The sequence below is a fragment of the Zalophus californianus genome, chromosome 1 (genome assembly GCF_009762305.2).
Source record: "Zalophus californianus isolate mZalCal1 chromosome 1, mZalCal1.pri.v2, whole genome shotgun sequence".
In the NCBI taxonomy this organism is placed as follows: domain Eukaryota; kingdom Metazoa; phylum Chordata; class Mammalia; order Carnivora; family Otariidae; genus Zalophus; species Zalophus californianus.
Window position 1 is genome coordinate 105,947,847 of NC_045595.1, and position 15,257 is coordinate 105,963,103.

Here is a 15,257-nt window from a genome sequence, read left to right on the forward strand (position 1 = left end):
GATGAGAATTCCCACAACCTTATTGATTTTTCAAAATAAAGTCTTAAAAACAAGCATTCAAGGAGCGAATGTGTTTCTAAGATCTTGGAATAAAAATTAGATATCATTATTGGTAAGTCTTCCTAAAACCTAGAAAGAACTCTTTACCTTTACCCTATTCGTATGTCCCACCTTTTTAGTGTGAGACATTGACAAATGCATTACGAAGGCTTGTCTTGGTCTTCTAGTCCTTTCTCCCTTGTGTATGATTTTCCTTTGCATACAAAAGGCTTTCTAGTCTTTTTTTTTTTTTTAAGGTTTTATTTATTTATTTGAGAGAGCACACGAGAGAGGGGTAACACAAGCAGGGGGAGAGGTAGAAGGAGAAGCAGACTCCCTGCTGAGCAGGGAGCCCCATGCAGGGCTCAATCCCAGCACCCTGGGATCATGACCTGAGCTGAAGGCAGACACTTAACTGACTGAGCCACCCAGGTGCCCCTGCTAGTATTTGTAATACACTAATTCACTACAAAACAAACACAAGCAGAGATCTAATAGCTCAAGTTGATCTGTCTTGAGTGCCCATTTCTTTTACGTGGAACCAGAACATGCAACAAGAATTGTAGTAAAATCTTCCTCACATCTTACTGTTCAATCTCTCTGTATACAAAAGTCACTCTAATTGTGGCTCACATCCAATAGCTGTGAATTTGTGCTGAGTATAATTACTACAAACCCTTTAATGTTCCCTTGCTGAGATTGGTATCTTTAGGTCCCTATGCTTGAATTACTGTGCTTAATCTGTCATTTGAAATGATTTGTATCTATTAGGTCTGCTTTAAATAAAGCACTTACCTTTTTCTGGTATGAGAACTTCATGTGTAATGGTTGATTAGAGGGAAGGGATGGTTTGGAGATTGAGTCTGGAGATATGCCTGTGTATGACTCCTGACCTCCTATTGATACTCTGCCTTGTGCTGTGCTACTTAGTCCATGTCCTCACTTTGGAAATTTTGCTTGAGGCAGTGTCAGGCCATGACGGGAGCCTAGTAATTGTGGGGTCAGACAGACTCCAAGGTGGATTTCAGCCGCATCCCCCCCCCCTTTTTTTTGGAGAAATCATTAGTGTAGCTGAATGTAGCTGAATGTACCTGAATCTGTTTCTTCTTCTAGAAAATAAGCTTGGGGATGACTACCTTGTAATACGGTAAAGATTAAATGAGATAATATACAGGAGAATTCTTACAGTGTTTAGAACGCGTTGGTACTTAAAAGTAGCTTCTCTCTCTCTCTCTCTCTCTCTCTCTCTCTCTCTCTCCCCCCCTCCCTCTCCCTCCCTCCCTCCCTCCCTCTCCCTCCCTCCCTCCCTCCCTCTCCCTCCCTCCCTCCCTCCCTCCCTCCCTCTCCCCCCCCTTCCTCCCTTCCTCTCTCCCTCCCTCTTTCCCTCTCTCTCTCCCTCCCTCTCTCTCCCTCTCCCTCTCTCGCTCCTTTCTCCCAGAGGCAGAGTGACTAAGTGAATGAATGGGGGTGTCTGAATGTAAATTTGGAATGATTAAAAATTGAAAACATTCCTCAACTTAGAAGTCAGAGTAAGTCCATAATATTTTAATTGCCCTTAGAAAACTCCTGGTTTTTCTTCAATGATGAACTGATGATTACTTGAAATGCTTTTTATGTTCTTTCTTGACAGCCTTCCCTTCTGAAAAGGAGGAAATTAGAAGAGCTTATTCGAGTCTGACATGGTGGGACACTGTAGAAGCTCAGAGCAGGATATGTAGGGGGAGAGAGTTGGTCTCAGAAGGTTCACCGCATAGAGGTTAATGCTTCATTTACTTCTAGTTCAGGCATTTTTGATTATAGGGAATTTCTGTTACAGAGTTAAATAGAGTAAAAAGGGAAAAAAGTGTTAAGTGATATGTTTATATGATATAAACTTAATGCACAAATAACAATATTCTTCAAAAGCTATATAAGTATTCAGATATGCATTAGGTCAAATTGTTCAAGATGGATACCAGTAAGTACAGTCACATACAAGCATCTGGTGTTTAAGCTGATTTTTAAAATAAAGGCAGGCATTTTAATTACCATGCCTTGAGATGTTACATTTGTCAGTTTGAGTTTTATTATAGAAGTGGCAAAAATTCACATGCTGAGTGTGAAATGGAATTTTTTTTTAAAAAAAGTGGCTCAGTTGGTTGAGCATCCAGCTCTTGGTTTCGGCTCAGGTCATCATCTCGGGGTCCTGGGAACAAGCCCTGCGTGGGGGCACCCCCCCAACTTGCTCACACACACACTCTCTCTAAAATAAAGAAATCTTAAAAAAAATTAGTTTAGGGGCGCCTGGGTGGCTCAGTCATTGGGCGTCTGCCTTCGGCTCAGGTCATGATCCCGGGGTCCTGGGATCGAGCCCCACATGGGGCTCCCTGCTCGGCAGGAAGCCTGCTTCTCCCTCTCCCACTCCCCCTGCTTATGTTACCTCTCTCGCTATGACTCTGTCAAATAAATAAATAAAATCTTTAAAAAAATTTTTTTAGTTTAGCTACTTTACTGTAAGTCTTAAAATTAATTTCCTTTCTCTTCTCTATCCATTTTTTCTCTTTTATAACTTCTCTCTGTGTTCTCAACTCCCATCCCTACCACTTGGTGTCTGCCCCCGCCCCCCGCTTTCCCTACAAATACTTTATACTAGAATGTGTGGGGTGAGGGGGGATTAGGCTAGGTATCAGAAACCCAGGTAATACTAACTTCTGAAGTTTTGGCATACCCATTTTTCTGGCTGAAGCTAGATGTCCATGGTCATGCTGTTATACCCACCATGTGTTTGCATTTCTGCTCTGTTTGCTGTTTCACGTGGAGCATATTCACTCTGCCCTGCATAGGAAGGGGCCACTCTATCTGTTCTTAGAAACCCTTGGAAAAAGCTGAGGTAATATAACAGTGGTTGTTTTTTTCTCCTTGAAAGTTTTGTAAACTGACTTGTCCTTTGTGTCAAGATGAGAGTTGCTTGTAGTCCCTCACTTCCCATTACAAATTGGGCTCTACCCCACCTTCTCCTCAGTGTTACCACTGACCTCATACTTGTAGATTCATCACATTTGGCCTTTCTGGGGTGTTTGATTTTGTTGACTATTACTTCCTCCTTAGTTTCCAGTATACGAGATCTCCTGTTGCTCCTTTTAATTCAGCCCCCAACTTCCACCCCCTAAACTCCACATTCTAGGCATCTCTTCTGTCTGTTCTGTCCAGGATACTTGTGCAGCAGGGACTCTGGGATGCTCAGCTCATTCCTTCGTCTCTCACTGTGTCAGAAAAATTATCCCCTAGCCATCTGATCTGCCTGTCTTCAGAGCCCTGGATTCATATTTTGTCTCCACTGGCTAGATTTATTGACCCAGATTTCTGAGACTTTAATCAGACCCAGAATCTGCTTCTTGCCCTTCCTTTATGATCCAACATACTACTCAATCTAACAGTCTTCAGAGCAATGAATCTCAGTTGTAAGGGGGTAGTGTGGGGATTATGGACCCCATTGAAAATAAATTTTGCATATTAATTACATACATTTTACATATAATCCCCTATTCTCCAGTGGTCTTGGACTCAAAACCTTTGTCTCTGAAAATGTCTGTAAAGTCTGTCAGTTTTTTCCCCCTGGCTCTTGCCTGCATAGATGGAAGACTTCTGTAATTGACCTCCTATCTTCAATGGCTCTTCCTTCAATCCATAATTATAATCATCCTATTATTGGCAAATTGATTTTCCTAAAGCACAAGCAAAGAGCATGTAGTTCTTCACTTCAGAACCCTTCCATGGCTCATTGAGGAGTCTTTACAATCCAACACAACACCACAGCATTCTACTGTAGGCTCCCATGCTCCATTCCCAGGCTCATCTTCTACGTCCACAGGCAGCCTCTGGCCTCCATGGCCCCTTGTGCTCTGGCCATAGCACTTTCTCCACCCCTAGCTGCGTCTTCCTCCAAGCTGTTCATGGCCTGGCTGCATTCCCTTTCGCATGCTCTGTGTCCTCCCCCAGGGTCCAGCTCACGTTGTCATCTCCTGCAAGCCCTTCCTCATTTTCTCCATTTGAAGTTAGCTACATTTTCCTCTCAGTTTTTATGGTGAGTGAATTATGTCTCTCATACTGTTTCCACAGTTGGATTCATTGTGGGATGTGTGCCTGACCATTGTGTCCTTCCAGAGAGGCAAAGGGCCCTGCACTGAAGGCATGACTGACTCAGTGAATCAGTGAACCCATTCTTTGGGATTTTATGTTTCTCAAGACCTGTCGAGTGTTGGATATACTCATGGGGCTGAACCACTCAAACCCCCGAGGTTGCGGACCTCATTTGTATCGAGACCTCTCCCGTCCTCTTCAGGAGCCACCTCCTTACCATCCTTGCAGCTGGGGTGTGATGTCAACCCTTGAGGAACTTGTCCGATGGTGTAGCAGAGCTATTGAGGCATTGGGCCTGAGGCCACCTGCCTGGGTTTTAGCTCCACCTGTGCCTCTGCTTGCTGGCAGGTCATGCACATTGTGGGCAAGGTATCTTTTTGCTATGTGTCTCAGTTTTCTTTTTATGTTGCCCTCAACAGGAAACCCTGTGGTATCTATTTCGTGGGTTGGAGTGAGAAACAGAGAGGTGATAGTCCTTGTAGAACACATAGTATGGTGCCTGGCACATAGCAAGTACTCAGTAGTGACTGCAAGCTGCCTATGTAAGGTCCTGGGAGGTTCTCGCTCACTTCTAGGTCAGAGCTAATTACCTGGCAGCGTCTGAGCTAGTTATGGCCCACACATGAACATATTGTTTTTGTGGGGTCAAGGAGTGTGGAGGTGGCTACGGAAGTTTTGAAAACAGCAGGAACTATAGGAGACAGGATTTACGATTTCTCTTGAGAACATTAGAATATCTGAGGTGGTAAATATAGTGGTTACGATTATGGGCTCAGAAGCCAGAGTCTGAATTACAGTCCTAGTTCTGCTGTGTATGTGCTGTGGGATCCCCATGTAAGTTGCTTAACTTCTCTGTTTCTCAACTTCTTTATCTCTAAAATGGAGATCACAATAGCACTTCATCGCTTCCTGGGATTACTAACTGGGACAATCTGTTGAAAACTCTTGGTAGACTTACCTAATGCATAGTAAATAGTAAGTAGTATGCACTGCTTTTGTTGTCACCCAGTCAGTTCTTCTGTTGCTACTAGCCAGCAACCCTGGGCCCCAAATCCCTCTCGTGCCAGTAGTTGGCCCAGAGCAGTAGAAACCCCCATAAGTTGGGCATGAACTTTCCAGGTAGCTAAGTCCTCACTGTTGCCTGTCACCTTAATCTGCCCTGTTCTCTTAATAACAATTTTGTCTGTCTCCTGTTGACCGATTCCACTCCTTTGCATTCATGTCCAAGAAGGCTATGCTGTGGATCTCCAGGAACAGTATGCACAGTTCTCAATATGAACCTTAAGGAGCAGTTAGCACAGTAGTTCTTAATGTGTGGTCCAGAACAATAGCATCAGTATCCTCTGCAAACTTATTCTCAGGCCTCACCCCAGACCTCCTGAATTAGAAACTCTGGGATTATGGGCTTAGCAATCTGTGTGTGAAGAATCCCTGTAGCTTGTTCTGATCCCCACAGCAGTTTGCGAACTACTGATTTAACATGTGTTCTATATTCATATTGCTTACATCCAGTAAAAATAATTACATTTAACTTTTTACAAAGCCCTTATTTGTGTTCGGAGCTCAGATTATATCAAAGCTAAGTATTTTTTTTTTTCTTTTTGCTTTCTTGTTTCTGTCATTAATGGCTATGGTATAGCATCTCATTCTATAAGCATTGTAGAATTTAGTATTTGTGATGGGTAGTTTGGAAAGTTGTTTTCAAATGGTTGCTTTGCATTCTGTGAGTGTGATTTTATTTTATTATTTTTTATTTTAAAATTTTTTTTCTTTTTTCTCTTTAAGATTTTACTTATTTATTTGACAGAGAGAGAGACACAGCAAGAGAGGGAACACAAGCAGGGGGATTGGGAGAGGGAGAAGCAGGCTTCCCGCAGAGCAGGGAGCCCTATGCAGGGCTTGATCCCAGGACCTGGGATCATGACCTGAGCTGAAGGCGGATGCTTAAATGACTGAGCCACCCAGGTGCCCCCTGTGAGTGTGATTTTAAGGTGGCTTTAATATGCCCATTCCCTAAGTGCATCATAGATTATTTCACTCTGTACATCAGGTACTCAGTATTTGAATATAATGTTACTATAATATAATTAAATATTTGTATTTAGGGCAGGCATAATTTTGGAAATTTTATCTTTAAAGATCTTTTTTTTTTTTCAAAGATTTTATTTATTTGAGAGAGAGAATGAGATAGCATGAGAGGGGGGCAGGTCAGAGGGAGAAGCAGACTCCCCACTGAGCAGGGAGCCCGACACGGGACTTGATCCCGGGACTCCAGGATCATGACCTGAGCCGAAGGCAGTCGCTTAACCAACTGAGCCACCCAGGTGCCCTAAAGATCTTTTTAAAAAAGATTTTATTTATTAGAGAGAAAGAGCAAGTGAGCATGAGCAGAGGGAGGGGCAAAGGGAGAGGGAGAAGCAGACTCCCTGCTTAGCAGGGAGCCTGATGTAGGACTTGACCCCAGGACCCTGGGATTATGTCCTGAGCTGGAGGCAGATGCTTAACCAACTGAGCCACCTGGGGGCCCCTTGAAAGATCTTTTTTAAAAAAATTGTGTATATTATCAAGATGCAGTTACTTATAATACAGTATTATTGTCTACATGTGATTGTTTAATGTACTTTAGTAAAGGCAATGTGGATTTAGTGACATCTCTAACAGTTGCCATGATTTAATTCTTCTATTTCAGAAAATCAGACATTAAGAGTATTTTTTGAAGAGTTTCGGAGATTGTAATATGCTACAGTTACAGATTTTACTTAACCAAAACCAGTAGCACATAGCTAAAGCATTTTGTCTATAGCTTTAAAAGTGAAATGTTGATAAACATTAGCCCAAAGCTACACATGTAATGTTTATTAATTCTGCTTTCTTCATGTTCATTTACTAGCAAACCAAGGAACACCCCCAACACCTAGGACCCTGGGTACATGCTCTATAGGAAGGCAACTAAAAAGAGCTTGAGTTTTCAATAAATTTATATCACCTTTTGAAAATAGAAACATCAGTGAGAATTGGCTTCCTCTTTTTACAGCATGTAAAAATAAAACCAGCTTGAATTATTTTATCAAATATTTATTGATTGCACAGTGAGACACATCTTTGCTCCCAAAAATATACACAAATTATTAAAAGAGTAGATACATGTGTGGGCAAGTAATTACAAAGCAGTGTGATAAGTACAATAAGTGAGGTGTGACAACAGTCCAATGAGGGTGTGATTGGGTTTGAGATGGTGGTGGGAGGTTGACCAGATGAGATTTCATGGACCGAGTGATGGCATCTTAGGATTTCATGGATGGGTCAGAGGGAGAGTTACGTGTGCAGTGAGTGGCCCAGAGGCAAAAAGGAGCAACGCATGTTCTAACAGTTAGAAACATACATAAGAGTGTAATGTTCCAGGGATGGAAGCACAGTTAGAAGATAAGGCCAGAAAGGTGGGCAAATTCCAGGGCCTTCGGGGCTTTGGAGAACCTGGTAAGAGGTTGGGGTTTCACCTATGATAATCATGTTGGAGCCAGCGGCACATTTACAGAGCATGAATACTTTGTGCATTTTCTCTAGAAGATATAAATCCATGTCCACAATTCTAGATAACCACATTTTAGCTTTTTTAAAGCACAGAGGGATTCAGGAAGAGATACGGAGGGGAAGTACCAACAGGTAGCATTCTTAGCAAAATTTCCCAGTATGGATGCTATTGATTGTGGCTCAGCAGTTCCATCCATAAATGTACCAAGAATGACACAACAATGACATAATTGTATTTCAAACATTTGTAATTCATGGTCTGCATGGAATAGTGTGGGAGGTACCAAGAAAACATGACGTGGTTTCTGTCTTTAAAACATGTTGTCTTTCTTAAAGAATCCTAACCATCTTTTGGGGATGCAGTCAGGAGTATCACTAACTAGCAAAGGGAAATCTACCACCATGGCCCTCACACATACCCAGACAGTGGGAGCAGTAGTTAGTGTGTGAGGCAGGAGGGTAGAGGTTGTGGCCCAGGAAGGCTTTGTTGAGTAGGTGGCATATTCATCCACCATTAGAGTATTTGCTGGGCAGAGGGAGAATTCCAGAGAATATCAGTCCTGTATTCTTGCCATTAAATTGTGCATACTTAAGGCATGCAAAGTACTACAGTATGATATTTTATGTGGCTTAATAATGGTCTTTGCCTTGCATAGAGTACTGAAAGAATGTTAGTACTGTTGACACTGGAAGAGGCTCTTTGTAAGGAGAAATTCCTTCATCCAGGCTTTCTCAGGATTTTCTGACCCTATTTCAACTCCCCAGATGCTTCATATCTAGCATCCCTTTCAACCACTAGCTTCAGCTTTCATCAAAGGGTTTTCAAGTTTGTTTGTTTTTAAATCAGCAAGTATCAACAGTTGTGGGACCCAAAAGCAGTAGTGTTGTATGAATTATGTATTGTACAAGAATGTGAGAAGGTGTTTTGGAAGGAAGGTCCTTAGTAATTTACATTTATCCATAATGTTTTCCGATATGTAAGTGAATGCTTTCAAAAAGATGACCTCTAGTGGTCACTTGCTTTCTGTTGCATTCTCTGACCAATACTTCATTCTGCTCATCAATCGATCTACGTGGAATTAAAATTTATATAATCCTTTCTGTAAACCTGGGTAATAATAACATGTAAGAAAACCTTTGTCTCATCTGTTTTTCTTTCATTGCTTGAAATTGATTTCCAAATCAATTATCTTTTGAAGTCTTATCGATTAAATAGAACGTAGCCATGATAAAATTATCAGCTTAGAGTTATATTGTCTGAGTAGTTTGATTTTCTTGGGTTGATCCTGTGATCTTTCTCCCTCTCATACATGGTAGGCGTTCTGTGAATTTTTTACATAAGAATATGTATATTAAGGGATCCATGCAAATGTTAGTTGCTGCCAAAAAGAGAGTTGTTTCTTTAGCTATAAACAGTTGGTTTTGCAACCTGCAGTCAGTCTTGCTGTTGGTTTGACTGTGAGTGTATGGAACTCGGGCAAAATGAAATGGAGCAAAACACACAAAGAATACAGCCACGACAACAAATACTTTACCTTCCAGCTTTGTGTTGTGTTTGCGGTCCTTACTTCTGGACTTTCTGTAAGAGCTGTATACCTTTTTTGCAATCACCACATAAAACAGAAGCATCAGGACAAAAACAGTCCAGAAAATGAACTGGCATGTGTAGTTCACCACTTGATGCCATTTTAGCCCCAGGGGACCCTTCAAGGAGGCACACTTTTTCACAGATGCCGGCGTCGCTTCCTTGTTGCTCAAGATTATATTTGGCAGAGAGATGAGGAACAAAAGGAGCCAGATGAGGGTCGAGACCATTTTCGCAAAAACAGGTTTTTGGACAAAAAATTTTCCAAAAGGCCTGATGATCTTGAGGCATCTGTCAAAGGCTATGAAGCCTAGCAGTATGATGCCCACATACATGGTCTCGTAAAAGATGACAGCCGAGAAGCGACACACAAAGGCCCTGAGTTGCCAGGGTCCGAGGTGTGAGTCGGAGAGGATTTTAAACGGAAGCGTGAGTGTCATTATCAAGTCAGCCACCAGAGTATTTTTGAGGTAGACAATGAAGGTGGAGGAGCTGGGGATGTGAATGAACACCCACAGGGCCAGAGTGTTCAACAGGATGCCGAAGAAGAACACGACTGTGTAGGTGACTGGGAACACCAGCTGCGTTATCCGCGTGTCCCTGGGGCACCGCTCAGACCCATTGAAGCCCTTTATCACTGTGGTGTTCATGGTTTCCAGTGTCAGCTATTACAGATAAACACATACACAAAGGGAAACAAGAAGCATTTCATCACTTGGAAGTGCTACTTTTTTAAAAGCAGACTTTAGGTGTATAGCGTATTAACCCCTTACATTTACTCATCACATTCAGTAGAGGAGTTGAAAAGGCACCTGTTGTTTCTAGCTAGAATTTTTTAAAACATGTACTACAGTTTTGGAACTTGTAATAGTACCATTACTTTTACACCCTTATGAAACCCAAATAACAGGTTCTACCTCATTTGTAAGTGCTACTTTTAACATGCAGTAAAATAAGACCCATTTAAGAAGTCATAATTCATGTCAGATTGTTGCACATTATATAGTTCCTTATGCTCATAATCTATGGTTTCTAGAATGTCTACCTTAAAGCGTTTTTTTTCCCCCTTGAATATTTTCTTTCTTTTATAAGCAAGCCCCCTCATAATAAAAGTTGAAATTCACCTTTGTGAGGATCCTGAGCTCAGTGTCTTCTGATTGAGCCAGTTATTCAGCCCACGGAGAGCATGTGAAGCAAGTGTTGTTCTGCTTTCTTATACCAGTTTCCTTCCTCATTTTCACGTGCGTAATGTGATCAATTAGAATGTCTTCATATTCAAACCTTTGTAGATTTTCTAATAAGAAGCCTCTTTTATTTCAAGCTTAGGTACTGTAAATCTACTGTAACTTGAATATCCTTATATTTTCTCATCGAATAACTTTTGGCAGTTTATCTTTTCTGTCTACACAGTCACTGAAATTTTTGAGTGCCTTTTGTATATAATAATAGGTGGCAGAAAAATAAATTACTCCCAAATTACAACCACATAGGAGAGAGTACGTGTTGATTCTAAAATCAGAACCATCATTTGCACTCTTGTAGATTGCTTTGTCCAGAAATCTGTGTTCAGTAGGATGACCTCTTTATTTTTACATTTATCTTGGTCTTTTGGTCTTTTATCTCAGAGAGATTGACTTTTTTTCCAAAAGTTCAGGGCTGTTAGACACAGATTTGGGGGTTAGAATCCCAGATCCAAGAATTACTGGGAGCTAGATCATAGTCAAATGATTTAGAAGCTCATCTATATCGTGGATTTAATGATAGTGTATACCTCATAGCATTATTGAGAAGACAAAACGAGTATCTTCTAGAATAGTGCTGGTATATATGAAGCACTAAAAAACATTTGCCCCTGACTGCAGTGCTGAGTGAACTGCAGATTTCAATGGAGATAATTTCACTCATTAGAAACCATTTTTGGAAATCTCTTTGTATTTAATATTGTATGCAAAGTGTGGAAAACTCAGGAATTTCATCAGTCAACCTTGGGCCAAAGTCTATAAAATGTATCCTTTAAATCTCTTCAAGTTTGAAAGGGTGTAATTGCCGCTTTGTGTAGAGATGGTTGTTGTCCATGAATAGAAATGTTTCCCTGCCAGATAGGTAAAGGGAAAGAGGAAATTAAGAGGGGAATGAGGGGAATGTGGAGTTCTCCATGATGAGTTTCACTTCATATTTTTTACTGCACGTTTCACCACAGAGTTGCACCAGACTGTGGGGTTAGGTTGATGGAGAATTTTGGGATGGCTTGGTTTGGGATTCTGAGAAGAAAAATTTCATGTCCCACTGGATGTTTAAAATATGAGACAATAAGATGCCTGATAATTTTGTTGGAACTACCCAATGTGGCACAGTTTAAAAAATGTGTGTTTGACTCAAATAAATTGTTCCTTGGAAATACAGATTCTGGATTTCATTAATGTGATGGAATGTAACTTAAACATAAATCATCTTGCTTGCTTCAGTACGGGCAAAATAACAAACTGTTTTTACTTTTTAAGTAGAAGTATTTGACCTACATAATTAAGTATAAATTTCCTGAAATCTCCAAAACCATTATCTAGATGGAGGTTTGGAATAGTTTCAGTTTAAATAAGGAAATGCTGTACAAGATAATTTCATAATATGAAAACTGGAAATCACATTTTGGTCAACTTTCAAAATGTCCAAGTGTGGGAGACTTTCAAAAGAGGAACTGACTTAACAGTGCCCATTTCTAAAGTTATGGAATGTGTTCTTTCAAATGTGGCAAGTTTCAAAATGTTTGACCATACTAAATATCCAACACACCACACATTCTTATATGTCCATGTGCTTAACATGTATTAGTTGACTTTCCTTTGATTCACAGCAATGCTGCCCCTCTCCCCAGCCAAGGGACTCTTGTTGGCTTGTCTGAGAGGCTGCCCGGCAGAGCAGATAGGAGCACTGTCTCAGGAGCCAGAGTGCCTTGGTTCAGTTTCTTATTGCAGCTCTTATTTTCTTGTGACCTTGGGCAAGTTATTTATGTTTTCTATGAAACTGTTGCCTTCTCCTTAAAATGAAAATGAATAATAGTATCTACTTTGTTGAGTTGTTAAGGAATGAAATGAGTGAAGATTCACCAAGTGCATAGACCAATGCATAACATGTGGTAGGTGTTAGTATGTTTCTTGTTAAATGAAGTTAAAAGAAAAGTGGGATACTATGTATACCTTTGGGGACGGATGGGGAAGAATCAAAGATGAAATGAAAGATCCCAGAAATTAGAAGCTTGCCAAATGACAAGAAACCAAATTTAAATCCTATATTTAGTCAAAACCAATACAGTCAGTATAGCCAGTGAGTATACTGCTCTTAAATGATAGGATCTTATTTACTTTTTAACAAAAATCCTCAGAGATTGATCCCATTTTACAGATGAGAAAATTGAAGCACAGCAGTTAAGCAGTTTAGCCCAAATCATGCACCCCAAGCCAACTTCAGACCCACACAGTCTGGTTCAGAGGCTATACTCAGAGCCTGCCTCACACTCCCAACTGTCAGAAACCACAGAGGGTGAATTGTCTAGATTCTAGAGTTTCTGAGCTTTGTATTACTGATTGATGAGTGAGGAGTAACAATTAACTTTAAAGGTTAATGGGTTTGTGAAACTTTTTTCCTTAAGGTGAAGTATGTGGTTGAAAACATAAATTGGTTCCAAGTGGTATGATCCAGAGAGAATTAAAGAAGATTACATTGAAAGTTCATAGAAATTAGAAGCCTGCCAAATGGCAATAAACTATTTTTTCCATTTGTAGTCTCTTTTGAGATTTTCCTTTGGATCAGAGTTAACAGTCTAAAGGTTCCTGTTGATGTGGCCAACCAGTACCATCTAAATAATATCTGAAAAGATGAGGAAGTATTTGTTTTGATTTGGAATGAAAGTCATAGTGGGAACTCTTACAAAAATACCCTTTTACTTCCCATCAGATCATAGCATGGTACTTTCTCAGATGATATGAAATTGCTTAAAAAAAAATTCCACACTGGATTAACTGAAAGTAGAAATAATAATCAGTTAAAATAAGTTATGTAGTTTAACATTAAATATAGAAATGTCTATAAGTAGAATCAGTATTAGAAAATCTCTACATGTAAGTAGAAACAGGCAATAAAGTCATAGTATTACCTGAAGCATATTAATATCTAGTTTCATATTTTTATTATAAGAGGAAAGCAAGTTTGAAGAATTCAAAGATAAGCAATTTGAAGAATTCATATATAAGCATGTGTATAGGAGAATGTGAAAGTTAATCTCCCTTTGCATAATGCATACAAATGTGTGTGCAAATATTTATATTTACATTTATTGACCTATCAGATCTTTGTTTCCTTTTCATGTTAGTCCATGAAGATTTACCTATTTTTTTTAAAAAGTTACACTATAGAAAATTACCATAGTTTGGTTAAGCCATTACTGATTGACATTTTGTGTTTTTCCTTTTTTCCAAATTTTTCTCTGTTAAAAACAGTACTGTAGGACACATATATGTCCATATATGTTTGTGTAGTTGTTTCAACATATTTGTAGAAAATTTCCTATAAGTGGGATTGCTGGACCAAAGCTGTGCAGCAAAATGTTGAATGGTATTTTCAGATAGCTTTCCAGAAAGATCTGACCATTTTACAGTCTCCCTGAGTGGGATTCCTCCTTCCAACACTGTTATAAAAATCTTTTAAAGCAATTCTAAGCTTACGGGTGAAAAAGGCTCATGTTATTTAAATGTAAATATATTTGCCTATTAGTGAGAGTATGTTTTTTCATATTTTTATTGTCCATTTGTTTTTCTCTTAGAAATTGATTTTTTATGTCTTTTCCCATTTAAAAAAATCAGGCTGTTTCTCTTTATTTACTGACTTGTAAGTGCATTTCTACATATTTAATTCCAACTGGCATCATTGCAATCTCACTTTGGGCATTACCAATCAACAGTGATCACCTGGATTGGGCACTGGAATCTAGTTGTTTTTAGTGCAAAGCTGCTGAAACACCTAGATGCATGAATAGTGGGTTCTTTTTCTGAATAAATTTTCTCCCTGTTTTTAGAGTTCTGGTCCAGGGGTCATCAATCTTCTTTTCTAAAGAGTCTCTTAGTAAATGTTTAGGTTTTGCAGCCATGCAGTCTTCCTCACAACCCAACTAATCAACTCTGTTGTTGGAGCAGGTAACCAACCACGGATAAAACCTGAGTGTGTGTGGCTGTGTTCTAATAAACCTTACTATGGACCCTGAAACTTGAATTTCGTATAACTTTAATACAACATGAAATTTTATTCTAATACTTTTCCTGTTGATATTTGAAAATGTAAAAACCATTCTTAGGTCACAAGCTATACAGAAACAAGGGGTGGACTAGGTTTGGCTTGCAGGCTATAGTATGCCACACCTGCTTTAGACTTTGTATAAAAACCACTGTGAAAAACTGCCACTAATCAGCAGCCTTAGGACTTGTTAGATACTAAGGCTATTGGCAAGACTACATTTTGTTTGTCTCATCTTCTGAACTTTTCAACTTCTGGACTTGAGTATAAATTTGGCTTCACTTTTTTTTTATTATGAAATCTGGGATTTATTATGTATATTAAAATTCTTAAACCTGGAAATGGTGACATATTCTGTGTATCGTGAGTACTCTGTAAATACTGATCTCTCAGTCTGTCTTAGGTGGATTCAATTTGATTTTTGATACAGCAGTGTATGCTGTCCAATGTCTTTGAATAAGAAATTCCCAACAAAGTGCGATTTAGAGTTTAATGTAAATTTTTCATATTGTATATAAAAACATAGATAGTTCTAAACACCTTACAGTTCTTTTACAAAAATACTGTAATACCATTGGCATTTGTTTCTTTTCTTTCTCTTACGGAAATTGTCCTCTCAGTGAACTAATTTAATCCAAAGGGAAAGAGTATTTGGGAAAGTCTTTGCCCACTCTGCAGTCTCCCAGCAGTTCATGTGGTC

At 39.5% G+C, this 15,257-nt stretch overlaps 2 protein-coding genes across 5 annotated transcripts in view; one reads left to right on the forward strand and one right to left on the reverse strand.

The window, feature by feature from the left end:
* Window positions 1-15,257, forward strand: part of MED12L (mediator complex subunit 12L) — a 316,798-nt gene that overhangs the window by 211,559 nt on the left and 89,982 nt on the right. The window lies entirely within an intron of this gene.
* Window positions 7,258-10,434, reverse strand: P2RY13 (purinergic receptor P2Y13). The gene is made up of 2 exons (XM_027583938.2): window positions 10,399-10,434; window positions 7,258-9,939 (listed from the first exon to the last, which is right to left on the reverse strand). Exon 2 carries the CDS (start codon window positions 9,922-9,924, stop codon window positions 8,938-8,940), a length of 987 nt encoding a protein of 328 aa, XP_027439739.1. The 5' UTR covers window positions 9,925-9,939; window positions 10,399-10,434; the 3' UTR covers window positions 7,258-8,937.